Below are 23,522 nucleotides of genomic sequence, written 5' to 3' on the forward strand. Positions count from 1 at the left end.
TGCATCTGGTCCTCCTGCTTCTTTCCACCCTCATCAATCATCAAGTCGTCTACTAAAAGTACATAGGTATGGTACAACGAAGCGAATCAACACCTCAACATCATTACTGCTCCAGCATCACGCTACCCCAGGGATGGCAGTGGTGGCCTGGTTCCTCGAGTCCATCGCGGCATGCTGCATTCTCTCTTCCTCCTTTCTCATCCGATAGATCTTATCTTTCGTCATCTGTGCGTTCTGCAAGGTATCGATGTACGTGCGGAACTTGACAATTTCTCGAAGCAAGTAACTGCTTTTCCGCTCCCAGTTGTTCATAGCTTTGGTTGAGTTGGGGTGTTTGACCGTGAACGCCAGAAGCATTAGGCCTCGCAGTTCGTTGTGCCTCTGCAGTTCTTCCTCCACGTTGGTGACATATGTCTGTAGCGCTCGAAGCTGGTCCACCTCCATCAGCTGGGACGCAAACATGGATTGCTGGGGCGGCGTCCAGTCGCTGATATGAGCCTTGTCCCCGGGAAGCTTAGGCCGGACGCCGCCAACATGGTCCATGGAGCTCCGCATCGACATCTGTGTACTGGGACGTGGACTCATGGCGGCGTTGCGTCCAGATTGGTGCTCCGACGACGTCAATGAGCGGTTGACCACGGCATCACTCCAGCCATACTCCATACTGCTAATACCGCCCATCATTGGCTCTTTCGAGAGCCGAGCACTCCAATAGTTGGCGGTAGAGACGAACTCTTTCACAATGTCCGGTGTGCCAACCGAGAAGAGATGGACGGCACCTGTCGGCAAACTGAGCGCCCACACATAGGGTCGCGCTTTCGAGTAACCAGGGGGTGGGAGTGAGCTGGCAATGGTATGTCGAAGGGTGAACTTCCACAGCTCCTCAGCGTTGTCCTGCCAGTTACCGCCACCCACCACAGCTGGAGCTTTGGGAGCGCGTGCTCTGTATCTCAGGGACTTGGCCGTCAATGTGAAAGAGAAAAGCCTCATATATCCTTTCTCTATCACCGCAAAGCAGTCATTCCAGTTTCTGTCCTTTGACCTCTTGTCAACACCCTCGAGATGACACTTGTGCTTGACAATGCCTTCCTTGGCCCACGGAGCACCGCAAAGCTCAAGGGACTCATCCTCGAGCAGAGACACACCTTTCGCGCCGTCCTCGATGGGTAATTCTAGCTGGTCTTCCCGAATAATAGCCTGGCTCAAAGCATTTGCGAAACCGATGGACGATTGATAATCGGCATGAGTAGCTTCTGTGCCAAAAGAGTCGACCGACATGGACGTCAATGTCTTTCCCAGAGATGCTTTACTCCACGTGCTTGACATTGATGGACTCCAGGCCGAGGACTGCTCGTCAATGCTGGTTCTACTAGATGCAAAACCCGGAGCCGAGGGCAGCCGCGGTCTCGACCGTGCCTTCGTCATAAAACGGGCGCCGAGTGACTTACTCTCACCAGCATATCGACCCCGGTTGGTATCAGAGTGTGCCTTACTCAGCACACTGGGTGTGCGCCGAAGCATCGAGCTTCCGATGGTCAAGAAGTTGCTAGACTGATTCAGTTGGGTATTTGCGTCGCCCTGGGCACCGTATAGCGGTAGAGGCTCTTGTGAGATCGACGTATAGAAAGACCTGAGCACGGTTTCGATATGTGCTTCCCAGTTTCTGCCATGTGCAACGTCTGCAGCAGGATCGACAGCTTCGGGAGAATGTCCATCCTGGTAGGTCAGCGGCTCTACAGACCGCTTTGCCTCCAAGGCAGCGCTGTTTATATCATCGCTCGATGAAGCGTTGTTCCGCTTTGGGCCTCGTAGAGTTCTTTCGGCCTCGGATCCCTGCGCCACGCGTTTGATCGTAGGCAACGTATTCCGCACGAACTGGGCCTTCGTCATCTTCTGGTCAATGTCCGCCAGATGAAGATCGGTATTCAAGAGGAGGATTGAGTAGCAAATTGTGTGCACCACATCTACTTGCGTTAGCCGAAATGTGCCAAAGTTATAGAAATATTCTTACCGCTTGATCTGAAAGTATGCGATGTGTTACACTCGCACCATCGCTGGGCAAAGGCATCCACGATGCGGTCCATTTGCTGCGTCTCTCCTTTGAGCATGATCCTGTCACAAAGACCTCGAAGGGAATCCAGGATATTCTGATCCTTCCAATCGAAGAGCTCCATATATGCTTTCCGCACATATTCCCTTTCGGGACCCGGGTCTCCCAACCACGCACCGGCTGAAGAAGGATCAACCTCGTCGTCGGTGTTGTCGAATATCTGTCGAGCCCTCTTTTTGTAGTCTGCTTCAAGGCCGGTCTGAGAGTCGCTCGGCAAGACAGAGCTAAACGGCGAGGCCATGTCGCCGTCGGGAGTTTCGATGATCAGGGGCGTGCTCGGCGCTGATCTATAATCACTCACATCAGACGTTGACGCGAATGGGGAACCCTTTGTCCCTTTGCGTCCAACCTCAAGAGTGTTTTGTCGCCTCGTTGACATGGGCTTATTCCCATGTTCGGCATTTTGGGGCCCTGAGGTTGGAGGCACGATTATGGAAGATACAGGTGACACCTTGTCGGACCTCCAAGATCCCTGTCGAGTAGTCGCGGTCCTTGGATCAGATAGCGGGCTAGGTAATGAGGTAGCGGAGGGTGTGTGATCCAGCTTCAAGTCGCTCACGCTGGCCCGGTATCGTAATGAGCGCCGTTCATTGTCAAATTGGTGACCAGCGTCAAAGGGAGAGCGTTTCATAGGCTCCTCGGCGCTGCTGCTATCCGCCAGAAACGAGTCCTGGTGAGGAATTCGAAGAGCCGAGACCTGCTTGGAGTTCGATTTCAACGTCTTATTACTGGTGTGGGATTCCGATCGAGTATGGCCGCCTCCTTTGGGGCGACTGGGAGCTTGGTTTGGCAAGCCGAACCCGGGAGGTGGTAGAGGCGGGGTATAGAAACCTTGCATTGAACTCGTTCGGCTATGGCTACGAGGATGAGCGTGTCCTGTCGCGGATGGAGGGTCGACGAGATAGGGATCCATAAACGCCCTGAGGCTGCTTACCGGACTCGTTCCGTCCACAGGCTCATTCTCTGATGGTAAGTCCGAGTGTAGGGTCAAAGGCAGTGGTGGCGGGACTACGTTTGAGACTGACTTCTTCCTTCGGCGGAAAAATGCGGACGACTTTTTGGTGATGACTGGCTGGTTCTCTTTGTTTGCTGAAGCATCGGTGGACGTCCGCCGGACAAGCTTTTGCGTTTTGCCGGGCGGCGTCGTGGGAGGATGTGCATTCTCGTCCTGTACGGGAGTCGCTCGCCCAGGCTGTGACTTCGTAAGTACATGGGGCGCTGGACTGGTGTCCGTCTGCACCGATGGGTTTCTCGAGGAGCCAAAGACACGCCGAAAGAAGCCAGGCCTGGGCGTTGCGATTGTTCCATGCACAGCTCCTATGTTCGCTTTTTGTTCCGCGGTGTTGAAGCTCGGTACACTTTTCATGGAAGGAAGTTGGGGCACGGATTCGTTTCGTGCTGCGTTGGATCCCAAAGCTGCTGCTCGGCCCTTTTTAGCGTACGCGCTCTTGGAGGATTTGGCACTGTTCTTCCGCACAAGAGGTGAGCCCGGAGGTCCTCCTGGTGTCGCACTCTGAGCTTCTGGGCCCGAGAATATGACCGGAGTGGGCGCCCCGTCAGCAGCTCCGAGTGGCTTGATGGTACGTAACTCTCGTGGTCTCGCGCCGAAATCGAAGCTCCGGGACCGTCTGTTGCCCGGTCCTCCTAGACGACCCGTCAGACTGGCCAGATGTCCCAAGTCAATACTTGACGATGCACTACTGTTAGTGCTTCTGCCACCACCAGAGGCATTCTTTTTCCGCCTCGGGTGACGGGGCTGGATGGCTCTTTGTGCATCATAGACCTTCGCACGGACCGATTCCTCGTCTTCTCCAAATATGCTCGGCAGTCTCTGCAGATCCTTTTGATACCTAACACTGTTGCGCACAGGAACTCTGGGGATTGTCTGTGGCAACTGGGGCATAGGTCTTATATGTTGGACATCATTCTCCGAAGACGTCGACGAAGAAAATGTATGCCCTCTCTTCCGGATCCTCGCATTGGTATCGTAACTGTTGCTCCGCGGCGTATACGGGCCGTCGTCGAATATACCGCCAGAGAATTGGTCGAGCGACAAAACTAGGTTATCGACCATGGAAGCTCGGAGGATGTGGTTGCTCGAGAAGGACAGATCATGAGGGTCTTCCATATCGTCGTTATCGTGGACGTGGTCCATTGGGGGTGATTCAGCCAGGAAGGTCCCTGGTCCTGCCATTTGCCTTCTTGATAGTCCCCCATTCGATTGCCGAAGTGGACGAGATTCAGTGGTTGGAGACACAGGCAGGGCACTGCTATGAGGCTTTGGATGCTCGATGACTGTAAGCTGTTTGGCTGATTGGCGGCGAGGACTCTTGGGCTTTTTTGGAGACGACAAACTCGGCGGAGGGGTCATTGTTTGTGGAAAGATGGAACAGGATGTCGAGATTCAGCTCGCGATCCGAGAGAGGCGGTGCGCGCGGTTCGGTCTCAGACGGCTAACTCCTCGATCCCTCGCGAAATGTCGCACGACCTGGACACGGGTTCGACGATGTCCCGGCACATGTCCCACCCCTAAGATAAACCGATGCGGAAATGACAAAGGACAATATTTCGGGAGATCTTTCTGAACAAGATGCAAAATTCTGAGAACGCAGATGAGCCTCACGGCATGGAGTGCAGCTTCGTGTTTTTACGGGGGGGTTTCCAAGAGGACCAGCACAAGTCGCAGTCCGGCGTCCCTCAATGCGATAGGCACCGGAGGTGTTACTGGTGGATCGGTTAGGGTTGGGGCCCGTCGCTAACAGCAGCCAATGCATGGATAGGGGGCACCCATCTGCAAGGGCCAGCGGCCAGGGGTACCCAAGCATCCCCCTTGCAGGCCCCTGGAGCCACTAGCTGCTTCCGACGCCCCTCGTAGTACTCCGTAAATATGTACATAGGGTTTTCAGGCTAGAAATCCTGGAATCTTTTCGCCGATGCCTGATAGAATTTGGAGACGGTGTGTATGTACAAGCTTTTGCCCTCTCCATTCCAACGGTGCCCCAAAAGGGTTTTCTACTGTAAGTATAGGGCGGTGTGAGGTTTTTGGGCATACTGTGTATGCACAGGTTGTCGACAGGTCACCCTTCTCTTGCCGTCCCTATACCCCCAAGTTGAAATCTGACAATTGATTCGCCGAAAACCACCATCAGAACTATAATTGCAATCACTGATGCTCTCGTCAATTCATTACTCTTTTGTGGACACGAACGAGTTGTATGATGCCCCAGCCCGCACCAGATTACTCCGCGTGCATACCTATGTAGTTTGATTCCATCCCAGTCCTCCAGCCGGACGAGTATTCCGTGTAACTCAAGCCATCGAGCCCCTGGACGGTGCAGTGGGCCGTTTAGCCAAGACCCAAACATCGACGGACCTGCATTAGCTCTCCCCCGCTACCGAACGCCACGCCCAGACAGTTGGTCGAATGGGGGCGCTCAGTCGCTGGATGCCGAGCCACATCTCGGCGATTATCCCGTTTGATGTTGCATCTGACAACTTGAACGCGAAATGGGAGTTCGTGGTGGGAGCGAGTGCCCCTTGTTGCGATTGGATGGGGGGACTGTATTGATCTCTTTCAGCCCACGCTCAAGTTCTCGTCGTTTGGAGGTCTTCATTGATGAATCCGACGCCTTGATTGGCACAACATTGACATACTGTGATCAGGGTCACCGTGACGGAGGAGTGTTGTCAGTTGTTGTCAGGCTCATGCACCATGTATCCAGCAATCCAACAGAACACATGCAGAGAGAGATTCCGAGGTCTCCAATCTGGAATCAGATTGGAGGCTTTTATTTCCCGCCGCGCACCAGAGATCACTGTTCCAATTTAATATGCGACTTTTTTCAGCTCTTGACGCCCAGAAACAACCATCTTGTCCCCAATGTCGTAAGATTGATGTTCAGAATCGTACAGACCAGCCATATCACAATCCATGCTAGCATGGGCGAGAGCAGAAGCTGTGTGTGGTGTAGAAAATGCAGTGCGTTGTATCCCAGAAAGGTGATTAGGCTCCAATACAGCCCCGCCGCAAGGTAAAGCAAATTAGCGAAGAAGGTTGATGCGTGGTTTTGATGGTTGATGACAGGCATGAGGACGTATTGGACAATGTAAAGTAACACGTATGGCGGAAAAAATGCCCGTATCGACACATCGAAGCAGTATCCGAACTCCAGAACTTCAGCTCTTCTTGACCCCCCTGGAGGGCCGAACAGTCCTTGTTGACGCCTTCGACCTGGTAGGCCAGCGATTCCAGGCCCCAAGAGTCGGCCAACGACATAATACGCCAGCGTTGCTAGCAGTAGAGACCCTGCCAGGAAATGAATGACGACAAACATCAAGGCCAGCTTGACGACCGAGGCAAATGACGGCGTGTAAGCGAGCGACCAGGCGAACGAGGTGAGTAGGAGGAAGAAGGACAACAGGTAGGTGAAGGACGGATCAGGTCGGTGCCAGGTGTTTCTCGTCTCTGGGCGTCGCCGTTAGTTCGGAGGATAGAGCATGGAGATGTTTTCAGTCGACTCACGTTTGTGGTAGTAGATGGACTTGAAGACTTTCTTCGGAGCAATGAGGAGATGTGTCATCTCCCACACGGCCATCTCAAAGTCCATCTGCGGAAACTTGAAGAGCCTGCCACATCATCTCATCAACATCAATCGCTCGAACCAGGGCCATCGTGCTGCCTACCGCTTGAAGAATCGAGGCATACGAATATCGGAACCCCCTGCGGTGGCGCCAAAATGTGCCCCGCCATATTGACGCGGAGTGGTAATTCGGGGACTACTCATCGAGTCTTTGGCTTTTGTGGCCAGCCTGCAGTTGGGAAAGGAATGAATGAAAATGTGGAAGTCGACGAGAAGGTTGGGCTGCGAAAGACGCCGCGGCCACATCACCTGCATGTCTCACGCCGCTTTAAACCAACGCAGCGTCGTGCATCTATGTACCTCGTCCTACTCGTCTTTACCTTACTGGCAGTCCCAGCTTCGTTTCAAATTCATAGGCATATATTAAGTCGGTATAGAAGACATGGCTCTACGATTCTCCAGGACCCTGTTACCACACTTTCCTCCTCGAGACCCATCATCAACCGTCCTCCTGTGACAACCAAATGGAGCACGGCTATGTTCCGAGGCAAGCATGGCAGGTCCGGCATCATCGGCGGGAATTGGATGGCCTGTGTAACTTTTGAGGTATTTTGCAGCTCCCGTGAACGGGTCTCGAACAGTTTACCGTGCTTGTCCGAGCCGCACCACATCGTCCTTCGACGATTGCGCGCAACGAAACTGAATGTGGCCGTTTCCCGATGTAGAAATATCAAGACAAATCAGGTATAGCTTCAAAGAGGAAAAGATGAATACGGCCGTGCCGGACTATGGCGATCACTTCAGCATGCCAGATATGATCTCCCTTATAGGGAAAATATCAGCCCAGAAAGGAAATCGATGTATAGGAGCAACTGGAGCGCCATCCGTTCGCTGGCTCGAGAATGACAAATTGGAGATCGTCCTTGAGAGCTTCTCGGCGATTGTCAACCCCCGGTTTTGTCACGCCCATTGTCTCGCTGGGCAATATAAGTGTGCAACTTCTTCGTCACCAGACGACAAACCCCAAACTTGGACTCAGTATTCTGCTCTCCAAATCGCCTTTGCAAAAAGAATATATGCTGGCGTCGAACCCTGTAGCACGCTTGACAGCTATCCACAAGCAAATAATCATGTCTACCCAACAAGGCACTGACAAGTCCAAACCCTACATTCCTCTCGCCGGCGGTGCAGATGATGGTTGGTCCAGAGAGACAGAAGCGACAGCAACCTGCTTCTGTGGCGCCATACAGCTGAAATTCCCCATCGAGAAGCCTGGTCTGGTCGGGAGTTTCATCTGCAACTGCACCGACTGCCGCAAGATCACCGCGTCCATGTTCGCCTCAAATTTCATCGTCGCCGAACGTGACGTGACGCATCTGCGTGGCAAGGACAACCTGAACTCCTTCAGCCAATCCAAAACTATTGCGACGGGGAACACCATGACCAACTATTTCTGTTCCACCTGTGGCACGCTCATGTATCGCATTACCTCCGCCCGCCCAGACATGCTCGTCTTGCGTATCGGCACAGTGGATGACTTTCACCTGCACGAGACGAAGCTGAAGCCCCAAGTGGAGCAATTTGTCAAAGATCGGGTGGGTTGGTTGAGTGGTGCGAAGGGAATTAAGCAGGTTGAGGGATCCGCTTTCTAGCGAAGATGTTTGCTCAAGGCTGAAGGCGAAAGTTGGGCTGGAGACACTATTGGTCTTTTCCAACTGCTCCCGTTGTTGGAGCCTAGTGTTATGGCACTGGGTTCAGATGAATGGTTCGATCGAAAACAAGTACACGAGCCATGCATAAATACAGTAGCCTGGTGTACATAGAAACAAGTCGATCTGCCAAAAGCAACCGGAGTCTGGCTGCTTATGGGGCCTCCAGAACCGTCGCCACCGTATCCAAAGAATGCTGTCCCAAACGACGGAGATCGTCTCTTTCGTGCTCGTATATTCGATAATCACCGCCTAAACAAGGTTCCAGTAACGACCGTGCTCGTGTTCGTTGTCCTGGCTGTGGCCATGTCTGCAGACTCTTGTCCCAGTTGGCCATTGCCGCCTTCAGTGTCGCCCGAATAGCAATCAGGGTTTCTTGCACGTCATTGATCCGAAAACCAGACTTCCCAAGATCGTTTTTGGGGTTTACGGGGTCTTGAAGCGTCATGAGGTATTCCAGCCCGTCGCGAGACCACTTTCGACCTTGGAAGGTCGGAGGACGCGAATCGGAGCGTTCCTGATCAGCTATCTGCGACCGCGCCGGGATTCTCTGCGCCTCATCATTGTGATCGCGGGTGCGCACGGCACTCTTTGAGAACAACTCGAGAGGTTCCGTAGAAATGCCATATGTAGAGAAGTCGATATCAGAGTAGAAATCCAGAAAGAAAAGGAACTGATTGCCTATATCCGCACGATGGAACTTGCCCTCGGAGAATTTCAAGGCTGCAACGATCATCTGAAATAGTGGATAGGATGTGATCCCTCCGCTGCTGCCAACAGTGAGCCCGCGCATCTGTAAAAGTTGTTTGAGGACCTTGAAAAGACCTCTCAGAGAAGGATATTCCTTCAAGGCGGCTTTCACGTATTCGCGGCTGTCATATGTTCGGGGTGTGGACTGGATCTGAATCGGGAGCCCCGATGCCTTGTGCTGACAGAGGAGAATGGGCACACGAGCCTGCTTGAGATAAAGCTGGACCTCGATGGGGCGAAAGTGGAAGAGATTGGCTGTTTTCGGGGGCCAACGAAACGTCTTGTAGAGCTTGTTCAGCACGGTGGCAGATGACACTTCCGCGGGCCTTGTCAGCGAGCCTGATTGCCCTGAGCTGGAGATATTGACATCCAGGTCCGACAGAGGATCTGCCAGATCGGTCGCACGAGACCCGATGATATCGACGTGGAAGTCTCCTGCAATTTCCTTGACACATTCAACAAGATCATGGAAAGCGTCGTCTGCAGCGCGCTGCTCTTCCTTGGACGGGGAAGTGTACTTTTCGAAAGCGCGAATTTCATCAGAAAGTCTCTCCACCGCGGACGTGTAGAGGTTCGGCTCTCGGTCGTGCAGATGACGGAGCCACGGTAGACGATAGTGTATAGGGGGATCTTTCTCGGTATCATTGATACGCCACAGCAGATCTAGATTGCGACTCGTGCCTTTGAATGCCTTGAATGGTGTAAGTTCCACCCTTTTGAACCGAGAAGCTTCTCTTCGCGGCACCGGCGTTTTCACCTCAACAGACGGGAGTCGTCCATCGTGATCATGCAACCGCACGGATGGGCGGTCATTGTAGGTCTTTCGGACAACCGATGCACGGTTCGCTTCGCGATGGGCGCGTAGGGTATTGTGGAGACTCTTGATATCAACATTCGGTTCCGTGGTGAAGCAAGTAGAAGGATCTCGAGAAGACGTGTGAACAGAAGCAAGCCGTATCAGGGTACCGGCCAGGCTTCTCGGTCGAGGTTGTCGGGCAATGAATGAGGAACTGAGGGCAACTGAAGCATCATGACGACCACAAGCGGCACTTCGACACAGTGACTGGCAGACTGGTGGCATGCAGCATAGGAGCGACGGAGAGGGGTTGTCGTGCAGATATGGTCGACAGCAGGAAGGAAAGGTGGATATTCGGAGGACGCAGGTACCTAGGTATACGTTGTGTCTTTCTTTGGGTCAGCGTAAATGATCAGAGTTCAGTTCGGAGAGACTCGATCTCAATCATGCGATATCACTTGCGCTGCTGCCCGTGCGGCTTGAATTTTTGGTAGCAGGAAGGCGAGCATCTTGGCGGCTGCCCGATTCAAGCTCACAGCCCCACAAGCTTACCTACTCCCCCTCTTAGGCAAATCGCTGGTTGGGGCTTCGGGGGGGGACCCACGCCTAGTGAGCCTAAACTGCTGCCCATAGCCCAGGCCCTGGTGGCTCTGAAGTTCCACCCTGCTCAATCATTCCGAGCTTTTCCCTGGTCTCCCTTTACCCCCCGTCACCACCGTACTGCGTAGCTTTTTCCCAACACCCGCCGCCAACGAATGATCTGGCTGCGTGTCATTGCTGAGGATCTTCTCTAGCCGTTCTCCCACCTTCGACCTTCGCCCAGGACCAGCAGATCCAGCACACTGCCTGACCCAGCCAATCCTCTTCCATGCGGAGCCTGCACGAGCACGAACAAGACAACGCTGAGTGCCATACCTCACCTCATCCGGCATTGCAAAAGAGGAAGAGAAGAAGGTTGGGGGATGACAACTGCAATGTCTGAGACTCCTTTGACCTCATCTCATCTCTTACCACCATTGTTAAACCCACTTCCACATACCCATCCTCAGCCTCCAGCTGCGAGACATCCAGAGGCCACATAGAGATACGTGACGAAACTGCTGGAACCGGGATCGCCTTCCGAATCAACGCACGGATCCTACCTAAATCGACCCCTCCCTCCACCTTGCTCCTTCTGAACAGTGAGTGGCTTTTTCATATGCGACATCATCGCGTGAGGCTCGTCCCCGATCTCGTCAAAATTTGTGACGACGTCCACAGAGGTACTTTCCATCTCTTCCAGTCCTTACCGCATTCCCTTGTCTTCTCTATGTGCTCTTCAGGTCTCGTCGTTACTTTTACCTTGCCACACTTACCCCGCCATCATTCCTGGGCTTTGTTATCTCCATATCACTCGCTCACCGAATTACTACTGATCATCGTTAAAACTCCTTGTTCGGGTTGAGGAGGCTGATCCCGGCATTCTAGCAGTTTCTCCTTATTCCTATATGTTCTAGCCCACGCTCTCTCTGCAACCCAGCTCAGAAGTGCTACCATGGTCACCCATACAGGTTCAGCAAGCCAAGTTTCGTGTCCCGACAATGAGGCTCCAAGCCAGAAACCGGAGCTGACAAGCGACCCGGAGAAGATATCCCCAGAGCAGGAACGACCGACGACCTCTTATTTCTCTCTGCCGCAAAAGCAAGCCCCCAATGAGTCTGCAACTTCGGAATCTCCTGCGGAGGTGGCAAGGGGGGCACGGTCCGGCAGAGAGTTACTGCGCCGACTCAGTCTTGTTGACTCCAGGGGTGCTGAGGCCTTGGAGGTCGACCCTCGAACGGCTTATCCTGGTTTGCGGCTGAGTGGGAATGTCATCAGTGCTACTTTCTGCATTCCGTACCAACTTACGCATGGGGGAAATGGCGAGTGGGCGCTGTCCAACCGGCGCGGGACTTCTGCATTGTTCGACTCATTCGCCCATCTCTCGTCGGATAAGACCCCGTGGAACCACACCTTGGTCGGATGGACGGGTGAGATCCGCACACAGCAGCAAGCAAAAGCTATCAGCATATTGCAGTCCGATGCTGCTGCTGCAATCGCCGCCGCACAAGTCCCCCATCCCATCAACAAGTCGGCCGCACCGATCCCAGTGAATGGCACCAAGCCCAACACTCACGTCCCTCATCCCGATCATCTCAGAGTGCCTCGCTCAGATCGGAATCGCCTGGAGAAGATCCTGGCGCAACATCCGAATGGCAAAGTCCTTCCTGTGTGGCTGCCGGAAGGCCCAGGAGACGAGGATGGCGAATTCATCTTCAAAGACCAAAGCCGGTGGCGGAAATATGCAGAGCACGAGCTCTACACTCTTTTCCACTATCGACATCACGGTCCTGACGATGGCCGAGCCGAGAAGACTTCGTGGGCGGATTACGTGCAGATGAACCAGTGCTTTGCGGATCGGATTTTACACATCTACCAGCCCGGAGATATTGTTTGGATCCATGACTATCACTTAATGTTGCTACCGAGTATGTTACGCCAACGAATCCCCAACATCTACATTGGCTTTTTCCTGCATATCCCGTTCCCTAGCAGCGAATACATGCGGTGTCTGCCTCGAAGAAAGGACATCCTGACTGGCGCCCTCGGTGCGACGATGATCGGTTTTCAATCGTACAGCTTCTCCCGACATTTTAACTCGTGCTGCAAACGCATCCTAGGTTTCGAGTCCAGTTCAGCAGGCGTGGACGCATACGGCGCACACGTTGCCGTGGACGTATTTCCCATTGGCATCGACGTGGCAGCGGTGCAGAGAACGGCTTTTGGCGACCCGGTAATAGAACAAAACATGAGAGCCTTGAAGAAGATGTACGCCGGCAAGAAGATTGTGGTCGGCCGCGATAGACTCGATACCGTCCGAGGAGTGTCGCAAAAGCTGATGGCATTCGAGATCTTCTTGGAAAGATACCCGGAATGGCGCGACAAAGTGGTTCTCATTCAGGTGACCAGTCCTACCAGCGTGATGGAAGACAGGGTGGACGGAGCTCACAAGATCGAACACAAGATTTCCAACCTGGTCTCGAGGATCAATGGCGAATACGGGTCGTTGAGTCATTCCCCGGTGCAGCATTATCCACAATATCTCTCGTCGCAGGAATACTTTGCTCTGCTCCGGATCGCCGACGTTGGTCTTATCACTAGTGTTAGAGACGGTATGAACACGACCAGCCTGGAATACGTCATCTGTCAGAAGAACAACCACGGCCCCTTGATCCTGTCAGAGTTTTCCGGGACCGCCGCCAGTTTGAGCAACGCCATCCACATCAATCCGTGGGACCTGGGCGGTGTGGCCGACGCACTCAAACAGGCCCTTGAGATGCCCGAAGCTCAAAAGAAGAGCAACCACGACAAACTGTACAACTACGTGACGACCCACAATGTCGCGACATGGTCGAACAGCTTTCTGAAACGGTTGCTTACCAACCTCACCTCGTTTACTCAAAGCGATCTGACGCCGGCCCTGGACCGCAACCGGATGATCCAGCAATACCATGCTGCAAAGAAACGACTTTTCATGTTCGACTACGACGGCACACTCACGCCAATCGTGAAAGACCCCAATGCCGCCATCCCGTCGGACCGAGTCATACGTACCCTTAAAGCTCTTGCCGCCGACCCACGCAACCATGTCTGGATTATCAGTGGCCGCGACGCCTCCTTCCTCGAGGAATGGATGGGTCATATCACCGAGCTCGGCTTGAGTGCCGAACACGGCTGCTTCCTGCGGCGGCCTGGTTCAGAGACCTGGGAGAACCTTGCGGCGGCCATGGACATGGGCTGGCAGAAGGAAGTCATGGACGTCTTCTCTTACTATACAGAACGCACTCAGGGATCATGGATCGAGAAGAAACGGGTGGCGCTGACATGGCACTATCGGCAAGCTGACCCTGATTTCGGCGCCTTCCAGGCACGGGAGTGTCGCAAAGCCTTGGAGGAGAATGTCATGAAGCACTGGGATGTTGAAGTTATGAGCGGAAAGGCCAACCTGGAGGTGAGACCGCAGTTTGTGAACAAGGGCTTCATCGCCACAAGGTTGATTAACGAGTATGGATATGCGAGGGGTGAACCACCAGAGTTTGTGTTGTGCTTGGGAGATGATCAGACTGACGAGGGTGAGTTTATTGCCAGATTGGGCCCCAAGATGCCCCTGCGCGCATACAGCATACAGACTCACTGACCATGATGTCGTTCAGATATGTTCCGCGCCCTCCTTAAGACGGATTTGCCCAAAGAAACCGTGTTTGCGTGTACCGTGGGCGCCAGCAGCAAACGCACCCTAGCGACGTGGCACCTGCTTGAGCCGAGCGATGTCATTGCGACAATTGCGGCCCTGAACAAGGCGGAGAACTTGTAGGCTTCAACACACGCGGTGTGAAGAGGTGGCGAATTACCACGACAGATACGCCACCAGCAATGCTGGTAGGTTATTGTGATGACCGGCATGCCTTGTTGACCCGGAGATGCAAAGGCCAAGACAACGAATTTCATTGGAAAAAGAGTGTTGGATCAGGCAATGGATAGCATTCAGGACAAAGAAAGAACACAGCACAGAAACAAACAGGTTACGGTGCTAGACCTTGCTGGTGGGCGACTCAGGATTCATAGACCTAGCTCTTCAAGCTGATTTCACGATTGATGGTCCCATGGTTTCGCCCCCGTCTAGGACTGTTCTTTTTTTTTGGTCTTGGGAGTGAGCTGTGGCAGTCCGTAGGTGAGTTGGAAGAGCTTTTGTAGACGGTGGGCCTGTTGTGCTACACGTGAAGGAGGACGCCGGGCGCAGTGATTGTTTTCAAGAGGAAACAGCCTGTTTTTCATGCTTGGGCTTCGTCGGTTCGCCCTCATCCAAAAGCGGAATCAGGGTAGCAGAGAGTCGAACGAAATCAGAAAAAGGTCATTAGGTGAAGACTCCAATTGTGTATACACAGTACAGTAGGTGAGCAGTTAGAAAGAAGTCAGACAGTGGCCACGATCATCCTCCCCGGAGCACAACCCCAAAGAGGCAGGTTTGGCTGCGTTCTCCATGTTTCCTCAGGTGGCTGACTCGCTCTTCTCTCCATGCAAATCACCCACCATTGGGCTAGTGACCATCCTGTCCTACCAAATCGAGGTCTTGGTGTGCCCCTGTGAAGCCTAGCTTTTCATCCTGTCCCCTGAACGCTCACCGGATATGTCTCTCGGCACTGGCCTTGTGCGGGGGAATCTGAAGGTGCGTTATCAGCTACGGCTTTCCTCCTTCTCATGCCTATTCTTGATGCTGAAAATATCAGTCAATCCGAGCAGCCTCTCGCGTGCCATCCCTCGTTAATATCTCGGTCATGTTTCCCACCAGCGGAGCCTGCCTCAAGGGCACCCAACAACCCTGAAAATCAGGTGCTTGTCTAATATCGGGGGAGAAATCATGGGAGAAGCTGTTGAGTTGGAACAGGGCCTGAGGACTCGGACGGATCTTGAAGCTGAGAAGGATCATGTCGAGATCAACACGTCGGCCGGCGACATCCATCTGACGACCTCGAACCTGCAAAAGTCGACAGGTATCCTTGCAAAGACGCTTTCCCGAGTCCGCACGCCCGAAATTGCCGATCCAGGACCACCTCCGGATGGAGGCTTCACGGCCTGGTCGACGGCCATCGCTACCCATCTGATCATATTCAATACCTGGGGCTTTATCAACAGCTTCGGGCTGTTCCAGACCTACTACGTCGAAGTCATGAGGATCGGGGATCCAAGTGCGGTGGCTTGGATTGGGACCACGCAAGTGTTTGTCCTCTTTGGTATGGGGACCTTCACGGGGAGGGCGCTCGACGCAGGCTTCTTCACCATCCAGTACATCTGCGGCAGCGTCGTCTACGTTCTAGGCTTGTTTTTGCTCAGTCTGTGTCGCAACTACTGGCAGATCTTCCTGGCCCAGACGCTCTGCGTGGGGTTTGGATATGGATTGGCATTCGTTCCCACCCTGGCCCTGATGAGCACTTACTTCGCCCGCAAAAGGTCCACGGCTCTGGGACTCGCCGTGGCCGGTTCAGCGACGGGCGGTCTCGTGTTTCCGGCCATCGCCGAAAAGATGTTGCCCACAGCTGGGTTTCCCTGGACCGTTCGGACCATGGCATTCGTGCAGCTTCTGCTGGCCGTGGTGGCGTTTATGTTTCTGAAGCCACGCCTGCCACCGCGAAAGTCCGGGCCGATCGTGGAGTGGTCTGCCTTCAAGGAGGCACCATACACCCTCTACATCCTGGCCTCATTTCTGTATTTTTGGTCCGTCTACGTGGGCTTCTTCTTCGTAGGCACCTTTGGCAGAGACGTCCTTGGGGCCAGTCAAGCCACGAGCATCAACTTGTTGTTGGTCATGAACGGCGTGGGGGTGCCTTCTCGGCTGGTTCCGACATATATCGCTCAGCGATGGGTCGGTGCGTTGAATCTGATGATTCCTCTGGTCATTTCGGCGGGCATCATTCTCTACTGTTGGGTTGCGGTGGACTCGGCGACGGGGTTGTGGATCTTCGCGGTGGCATATGGCATCGTCGCGGCGGGGATTCAGGCGTTGTTTCCTGTGGTGCTCACCAGCTTGACAAAAGACCCGAAGAAGATCGGTGTTCGTACGGGCATGGGGTTTAGTGTCGCGGTAAGTCGAGTTTTGCACCTTCACAAGCACTGTTTCTGACCCAAGGGGTGTTCCAGGGCCTTGCGGTGTTGACAGGGCCCCCCATAGCGGGAGCACTGATACAAGGCGAGGACGGGAGTTTTCTTGGGTTGCAGCTGTTCTCGGCGACGAGTATGATGGCGGCGGCAGTGGTCCTGCTGTGTGTGAGATGGGTCACGGTCGGATGGAGGTGGGAGAAGCTGTGAGAAAGGCTTCCCTAGATTGCGGATGGATCTCACGTCTGAGAGCACCCTGACATAGCACCCCCGAGGCGCTATCGACAAGAGTATCAATCTCATTAGCCAGTCGGATGCCGGTGGACTGTAGTTGAGTACTTGGCTGGGTCTTGTTCAGGGAGCGCCAGCCTTGTAATATCGCCACGACAGACAGAGCGATAGAGCGTGGGAATCGCCGCTGATTGGTGGGATCGTTGCTCGGGGGCTCCAGTGACAACTCAGCGGCATCTTTTTTGCGTGCAATGCCTGTCGCCCTCTCTCTGTCTCTCTCTCTCTCTCTCTCTCTCTCTCTCTCTTCTCTCTGCTTGTTGTTCCCTTCCAACAAAGTGACTTTTCCTCTTCCCTCTCTGTCCCTCACACACACTGTCTCAGGAGGTTTTTGTGGCTGCAGTTCCTCTTTCCTGAAAAACACAAGTCGTAGGTTGAACCGAAGCCCCCCACTCCTTCTTTGCCTCTCTCATTTCCCCCGCGTTTGGGCACAAAGAAATCCTTCTTGTTGGTTGTAACCTCGAAAAGGCCACCGCCCTTTGTTCCCCGTCACATGCCCTCATTTTCTACTTCCTGTGCCCAGACTGACTGAGCATTTTGCTGACCGCACAGTCAAGGGACAGTCAAGCTCCTCTGTTGACCAACACGGCCGTCCACCACACATTTGCTGCCTGTATACGCCCACCCTTTTGCACTGTTCACCATGGCTCCACGAGGACGAGGAGGGAAATTCTCCAAGCCGACCAGAGGAGGTACGTACACTACTGATCTCGATCCAAATTCACACACCCTCCCAGTCGCTCAGTTGACTGACTTGGGAAAAAAACGCAGGTGGCAAGCATTTCTCCCGTGACCTGCAGCCCCTGGACAAAGAGGGCAATCAGATGGGCATGTGGCGCGAACCAGGAGAAGGCGACGAAGAAGAATCCTCAGAGGAGGAAGAATCCTCGGAAGAAGAGTCCTCGTCAGACGACGGCGAGGGCGCGTCCTCGTCCACCGCGCAGCCCCCGCCCGGCGGTGAGCTGACCCGCGAGCAACGCAAGGAGCTGGCACGCAAGAAGAAGCAGGAAGCTATCGCCAAGAAGAGCCAGAAGACGGCGGCGGTGGGGGACCTGCCCAGCAGTGAATCTGAAGACGAGGACGAAGAGGAAGACGAGGATGATATGCCGGCGAACCCCAACCACACGCAAAAGGCCCGGTCGCAGGCCCGCGCGGTGACGGGTCCCAGCGGCGAAACACCCAAGAAGCCCGAGAAGGAGAACCTCAGCCGGCGGGAACGCGAGGCCATCGCGGCCCAGCAAGCCCGGGAGCGATACCAGAAGCTGCACGCCGAGGGCAAGACCGACGAGGCCAAGGCCGACCTGGCGCGGCTGAAGCTGATCCGCGAGCAGCGCGAGGCCGCCGCGGCACGGAAACAGGCCGAGAAGGAGGAGAAGGATGCCCGCGACAAGGAGAAGAACGACCGCGAGGCGAAGCTGCGAGAGGCGGCGCTGGGCACTGCGGCGGGCGGGGCGAAGCCGGTCAAGAAGGGCAAGAAATGAGGAGATCAAAGCCAGAAATCTTGCGTCTCCCCCACACGACACTCCTTCAGCCTCCCCCGAACCCACGACGACGACGACGACGAGGACGGCTGTACAGATTCTCGTTCGGGAGACACGTGCATCAATGTCGAATGGAGGGCTAGTGCCACATGCCACCACACCGGCACTAGCTGCCTCATCGGGGAGTGCCAGGGGTTTCACCATGCAGCACAGGGCAGGACAGGGCAGGACAAGACAGGGTACGTGGTGCGAGGGAGTTTGCTAAAGGGGGGGTTGACTGGCTGACTGGCTGACTGGCATGCTGCGTGATCCATCGGGTTCACCATCTCGAGGCCTCTCCTCTCCTCGTCTCCTATGTTACATGTCTCTTTTTATCTTTCTTTCTACTTCTTCTTCTTCTTCTGGCATTCTTACATCAGCATCAGCGCAAGGCGGGCGGGCGGCAAAGGAAGGCAGTGGACCAGCATAGAGCCGGGATGATAAGATGTGTACCTCTGATGACGATGGCGGCAGGGAGGCAGTGAGACAGAGAGACAGACAAGACAGACAAGACAGACAAAGACAGAAACGACATTGACAGACGTTATGATTTCCAGAGTATACACGCCGATACATACATAGCTAGCTAGCCAGTTCAACACACACACACCCACACACACACACACACACAAGCAAGCAGAGCAGAGCAGTGCAGTGCACAGCCAGGAGATGAAGAACTCCTCTCTTCCGCCACTCATTTCAAGTCCTTCATTGATATGAGCGTGTCACAGGTAAGTCAGGTGGGTAGGTGTCTTGTCCAGATGTGAGAGTGATGTTTTGATCGCAGAGGTCCTTGATTGCGCTTGAGCCAAACAAACGCCATGCCATGTAATTGATTACCATCCATTCAATGGTCCCATTCCATCCATCCATCCATCCGTTTCAATCACCAATCCACAACCAGAGCAGATGTCGAGATCCTCCCTCCATCAGTGTCATCGATACCATCGGTGTCATCGGTATCCCATCGCCCCACCACCACTACTAGGGCCGTTGCTCGCGTACCACTCCGGAAACAGGTCGCGGGACGAGTACATGCTGGCTCTGAGCTTGAACTCGTTACCGCTACTCAGGTCGAGGTGCGTGTAGGCGTCGCATTTGTAGTAGATGGTCTTGAGCCCACGTGGCGACGACGACGACGACGACGACGACGGAAGGCGGCCCTTGTTGTTGTTGCTGTTGTCGTCGTTCGGTTTCTTCGTCTCGTCGACGTCGACGTCGAGCAGCCCTAGATCTTTCAGGCCGAGTAGCACGCGCTTGACGTCCGCTTGGTCGGAGAAGTCGGGCGTGTAGATGCAGATCAGCCGGAGGCCGCTGTCTTTCATTGCACCACCGCCGCCGCCGGCGCCGCCGCCATCGTCACGGTCAACCACCGTCTCTCCCCCTCCCCTCGCGGTGGCCACTTTGGCCGCCGTGCCCAACGTCCCTTCCCACACCGCGCGCGCCACGACCGCCCACACGGCGTCGACTTGATCTTCTCGGGGGAAGAGCATCCACTTGCCCGCCGTGACGCGCTGGGCCGCGGCGAGTTCCTTGACGTCGGACTCCAACTTGATGCGGTCGGGCCGGAGCATGCGCGTGATCGTCCCCGCGGGTTTCCCCGGGTGCTGGGCCTCGACGGCGTCCTTGCGCGAGCGGTATCGCTCCAGCAGCCGCGTGCCGAGTTGGCGGAACGTGGCGACGTCGCCGGCGCCGAATTCTGGGTCGGAGCTCGTGCGTCGGCCAGGATCAGGATTGGCAATCCAGATCCACGGGCCTCCCGCGGCGACCGACGTGGTGGTCGACGGCGGGAGACGGGCGAGGAAGTCGGCGACAGACTCGGAGAGTTGTTTCGCCGAGGAGACTCCCTCGTAGTAGTTCTGGGGCTTTCGGGCGTCGTCCTCGGGGTCAGGTTCTTGAGGGATTGCAGAGCCGTTATCGGCTTTGATGATGTCTGTGTCGTCGACACTCATCTCCATGTCCCTCTTTCCATCTCCATCTTTATCAAACACCCCACGAATCTCTCCTTCCGTCTGCTGCTGGTGGTGGGCACCTGTATCGCCATCGCCCGTGGTCGACTGAGCTTGCTGATTCTTCTTCAAGGCCACCTTCGAGCGCTGCCTGGCCGCCGCCTCGAGCCTGGCCTTCCTCCCCCGCGCGGCCGCCACCTGGGTGTTCCACTCATGGACGGCCCAGTATTTCTCGGGATCGTACGCCGCCGCCAGCTGGCGGTACGTCGACGTGGTTTTCAAGCTCCCTGCATGATGAAGGTGGCCCGGCACAGGGCGCGAGATCAGATTCGACTGACTGACTGACTGACAAACAAAGCCTCGTGTCCCCGCGCGGCAAAGATTCACAACGTGTGTATGTAGATGGAGGGTAGACCGAGGGAGGGAGTTACTTACCGTGGAAATCTGATTCATCACTGAACACATCCTCGCCGTCCTCATGATCAAGATCAAGATCACGATCACGATCCGTGATGGATGTATAAGGGCCTGCCATCACCGGGCCGGAAGCTTCAGAGGCAGTGCTGGATAGAGACGAAGGTGGCATGGTTCTTTCTTTCTTTTTCTCTCATTCATTCATTCAACGTGCGAGGCGGTCGACACAGATAATATGTAATGCACGCACACATAAAAGCCACCACCAGACGATCTTTAAAAGCGTGGGATCAAACGACAATCGAATAATACGCCGAGACGGTTTTACAGTAAAACGAAACAAACAAACACCAACACGCTGGAAGACGCGACAGAAAATAATACACGAGAGTAAAGGCAGCAGCAGCATCAGAAGACGAAGAGGAGGAGGAGTCGGTCACGGTCACGGCCCCAATTGAGGCTGGTGAACGATTAATTAATTAATTAATTAATTAACACGGCTGAAACGCACTTTCGCTAATGCTAATACAAAGACGGCAGTCCATCTGGACAGGACGGCGAGGAGGTTCTGGACCATCAAGATCATCACATCAATCTCAGATGACTTCGGCCATCGCCCTGAGAGAATCGAGCGATGCCATCTCCAACTTGAGGGCGTGTTCGTGTTCGTGCTCATCCATGCGTCCGGCCAGGTCGGCGTCGCTGTCCATCGCCTTCATGTTTTCCACCACCCTCAGGAAGCTCTCCACGATCCCGGCATAGACAATGCCGGCGGCCCCCTTCAGCGCCTTCAGAATGTCGTGGTTGGAGGGAGTATGCCTCGCCGTGGTGGCCACGCCGCCACGACGGTGGTCCTCGTTCAGACCTGAGAGAAGCAGCTGATGTCGCAGTTCCAGAAGGTCGTCGCCGCCCATTTCTTGGTCGACCGAGGGGAGGCTCAGGCTCTGCCGCTCTCTCAAACTGCCCCGACTCTGTCTGCTGATCGAGGTGGAGGATGATCTCGGCGTCGGTGTGAGCGTGGTGGACGAGGATGAGTATGACAGATTGGGACTCCTCTTAGAGGCGGCACTCAAGAGGCCGACTGCACGCGGCACGTCCCTCGACCCATTCCGCAGAATGTCTGGCAGGCTGGTCCACAGTCCGATCTCAAGCAGAACACAGCCCACGCTGAAGATGTCGAAGCTCTTGCGATATGAGACCCGGGAGCTCCCCATCGACAGGGGATGGCGATAAAGGTCGTTTTCCAAGTCTGATTCTGTCGGCTCGGTCAGTTCGTTGGGGCTGTCTTCTCTTGCATAGACATAGCCGGCCACGTATATCGGAGAGGGCAGGATCTCTTCCTCGGACGCGTCGTCCAACTCAGGACCTCGGATGAAGAGGATGTTGTTGGATCGGAATTCCTTGTGCAGCCAGTCGGCCGTGTGAATCTGCAGCAGGGTCTCCAAGAGCGTGATGGCGTACGAGAGTCGCTGGTTGAGTGACGGGGTCTCCATGGGCCGTTCGAGCATGTCTCGCAGCGTGTGCATGCTCGGCAACGGTGGCAGGTCCATGTGTCTCTTCACCGGGCTCTTCTGCACCGCCGGGGGGTAGACGCTGAAGGGCAGATCGAAGACGTAGGCATATCGGTTCTTCGAAGCCCAGTCCTTGATGTAGCCCCGGCACGGCAAACTGTGGAAGGACGAGTCCAGTTCGTGCAAAAAGGCAGAAACCCGGTCGACGCGGTTTTCGAGGAGCGGCAGCTTGATGCCTCCGCCGCCGCTTTTCCACTCGAGGAGCACCGGCTCACGCGCATACCACGCAAAGTACCGAGTGCCCTCCACCTGCAACGACGGGACGACCAGCTCCTTTGAGTTCAGCCTCATCGACTTCGACGACGACGCGGCCGAGAGGCTGGAGGGAGAAGAGAGCGAGTCTCTGTTGCCGGCGGTCCTCCACGACTCTGGCCGTTGGGGGACCGAGTGACCGTCCACACCTGTCTCCGTGACCCCCAGCAGGAGACCCTGTCGTTTCAAGCGCGCGGCTGCGGAAACAGCCCCCTTGGAGAAGGAGTGGTTGCGATCGTGCCCGATGACACCCAGCTCCCGCTCGTTGGCGGTCTTGACCACGGTCGTCCGCAGGAACACGTCAAAGGCCTGTTCCATCTTGACCTGCCGTTCGTGGTCCAGGTACTGCTGCAACTGGCCGACGAGGAACGTGACATCCTCCATCAACCGGCGCACGTTCTTCTCGTCAAAGGCGATCCACGTCCACTTCCGCCACTTTGTCTTGTGTCGAAACAACGCGGCCAGGCTCTTTCGTTGTGGCGAAGGGAGCCGGGCCCCGACCGAACCGCCCTCGTCGAGGCTGAGGATCTCTGATTCTTCGCGGAGATCCAGGTTGTATCGTCTCCGCAGCCCGTCCACGTCCAGCAGCAGACTCTGCAACTGCTCCAAGATCTTGGGGACGTACGGGGCGTCGCGGGCGTTCACGCGCAGGTCGCGCGGAGTCTCAAACAGACCGACCTCTTCGGCCCAGGTTAGTAACTTGTGCAGCTCCAGCTCGATCATCAGGCTCACGACCGCCACGTCACGGTCGTGGCTCCGCGCCCGACGCAGCAGGGTGAATCCTTTGATACAGCCTTGCAGGCAGGCGAAGGACAGGGTCAACAGGCCTGCAATGCCCGCGGCCGTATCGAGCCCGTTCATGGCGAACTACCATGACACTGCATCGCTCGACCTCGACCGTGTCCACTAAT

At 55.1% G+C, this 23,522-nt stretch overlaps 9 protein-coding genes across 9 annotated transcripts; 4 read left to right on the forward strand and 5 right to left on the reverse strand.

The window, feature by feature from the left end:
* Positions 1–117: 117 nt before the first annotated feature.
* Positions 118–4,265, reverse strand: AYL99_06176 (hypothetical protein; the record flags this gene model as incomplete). The annotated part of the gene is made up of 2 exons (XM_018837686.1): positions 118–1,964; positions 2,012–4,265. 2 exons carry the CDS (start codon positions 4,263–4,265, stop codon positions 118–120), a joined length of 4,101 nt encoding a protein of 1,366 aa, XP_018692246.1.
* A 1,687-nt stretch (positions 4,266–5,952) lies between these two features.
* Positions 5,953–6,894, reverse strand: AYL99_06177 (hypothetical protein; the record flags this gene model as incomplete). The annotated part of the gene is made up of 3 exons (XM_018837687.1): positions 5,953–6,575; positions 6,633–6,736; positions 6,794–6,894. The coding sequence occupies 3 exons, from the start codon at positions 6,892–6,894 to the stop codon at positions 5,953–5,955; spliced, it is 828 nt and encodes a 275-aa protein (XP_018692247.1).
* A 926-nt stretch (positions 6,895–7,820) lies between these two features.
* On the forward strand, positions 7,821–8,342 carry AYL99_06178 (hypothetical protein; the record flags this gene model as incomplete). The annotated part of the gene is made up of 1 exon (XM_018837688.1): positions 7,821–8,342. One exon carries the CDS (start codon positions 7,821–7,823, stop codon positions 8,340–8,342), a length of 522 nt encoding a protein of 173 aa, XP_018692248.1.
* Positions 8,343–8,553: 211 nt separating this feature from the next.
* Positions 8,554–10,230, reverse strand: AYL99_06179 (hypothetical protein; the record flags this gene model as incomplete). The annotated part of the gene is made up of 1 exon (XM_018837689.1): positions 8,554–10,230. The coding sequence occupies one exon, from the start codon at positions 10,228–10,230 to the stop codon at positions 8,554–8,556; it is 1,677 nt and encodes a 558-aa protein (XP_018692249.1).
* Positions 10,231–11,479: 1,249 nt separating this feature from the next.
* On the forward strand, positions 11,480–14,338 carry AYL99_06180 (trehalose-phosphatase; the record flags this gene model as incomplete). The annotated part of the gene is made up of 2 exons (XM_018837690.1): positions 11,480–14,096; positions 14,178–14,338. The coding sequence occupies 2 exons, from the start codon at positions 11,480–11,482 to the stop codon at positions 14,336–14,338; spliced, it is 2,778 nt and encodes a 925-aa protein (XP_018692250.1).
* Positions 14,339–15,382: 1,044 nt separating this feature from the next.
* On the forward strand, positions 15,383–16,827 carry AYL99_06181 (hypothetical protein; the record flags this gene model as incomplete). The annotated part of the gene is made up of 2 exons (XM_018837691.1): positions 15,383–16,603; positions 16,660–16,827. 2 exons carry the CDS (start codon positions 15,383–15,385, stop codon positions 16,825–16,827), a joined length of 1,389 nt encoding a protein of 462 aa, XP_018692251.1.
* A 721-nt stretch (positions 16,828–17,548) lies between these two features.
* Positions 17,549–18,386, forward strand: AYL99_06182 (hypothetical protein; the record flags this gene model as incomplete). Its single annotated transcript, XM_018837692.1, has 2 exons — positions 17,549–17,597; positions 17,677–18,386. 2 exons carry the CDS (start codon positions 17,549–17,551, stop codon positions 18,384–18,386), a joined length of 759 nt encoding a protein of 252 aa, XP_018692252.1.
* Positions 18,387–19,378: 992 nt separating this feature from the next.
* AYL99_06183 (hypothetical protein) lies at positions 19,379–20,960 on the reverse strand (the record flags this gene model as incomplete). The annotated part of the gene is made up of 2 exons (XM_018837693.1): positions 19,379–20,661; positions 20,810–20,960. 2 exons carry the CDS (start codon positions 20,958–20,960, stop codon positions 19,379–19,381), a joined length of 1,434 nt encoding a protein of 477 aa, XP_018692253.1.
* A 424-nt stretch (positions 20,961–21,384) lies between these two features.
* On the reverse strand, positions 21,385–23,472 carry AYL99_06184 (hypothetical protein; the record flags this gene model as incomplete). Its single annotated transcript, XM_018837694.1, has 1 exon — positions 21,385–23,472. One exon carries the CDS (start codon positions 23,470–23,472, stop codon positions 21,385–21,387), a length of 2,088 nt encoding a protein of 695 aa, XP_018692254.1.
* Between the last annotated feature and the right edge of the window lie 50 nt (positions 23,473–23,522).

Source organism: Fonsecaea erecta, assembly GCF_001651985.1.
Source record: "Fonsecaea erecta strain CBS 125763 chromosome Unknown Scaff5, whole genome shotgun sequence".
Classification (NCBI taxonomy): Eukaryota; Fungi; Ascomycota; class Eurotiomycetes; order Chaetothyriales; family Herpotrichiellaceae; genus Fonsecaea; species Fonsecaea erecta.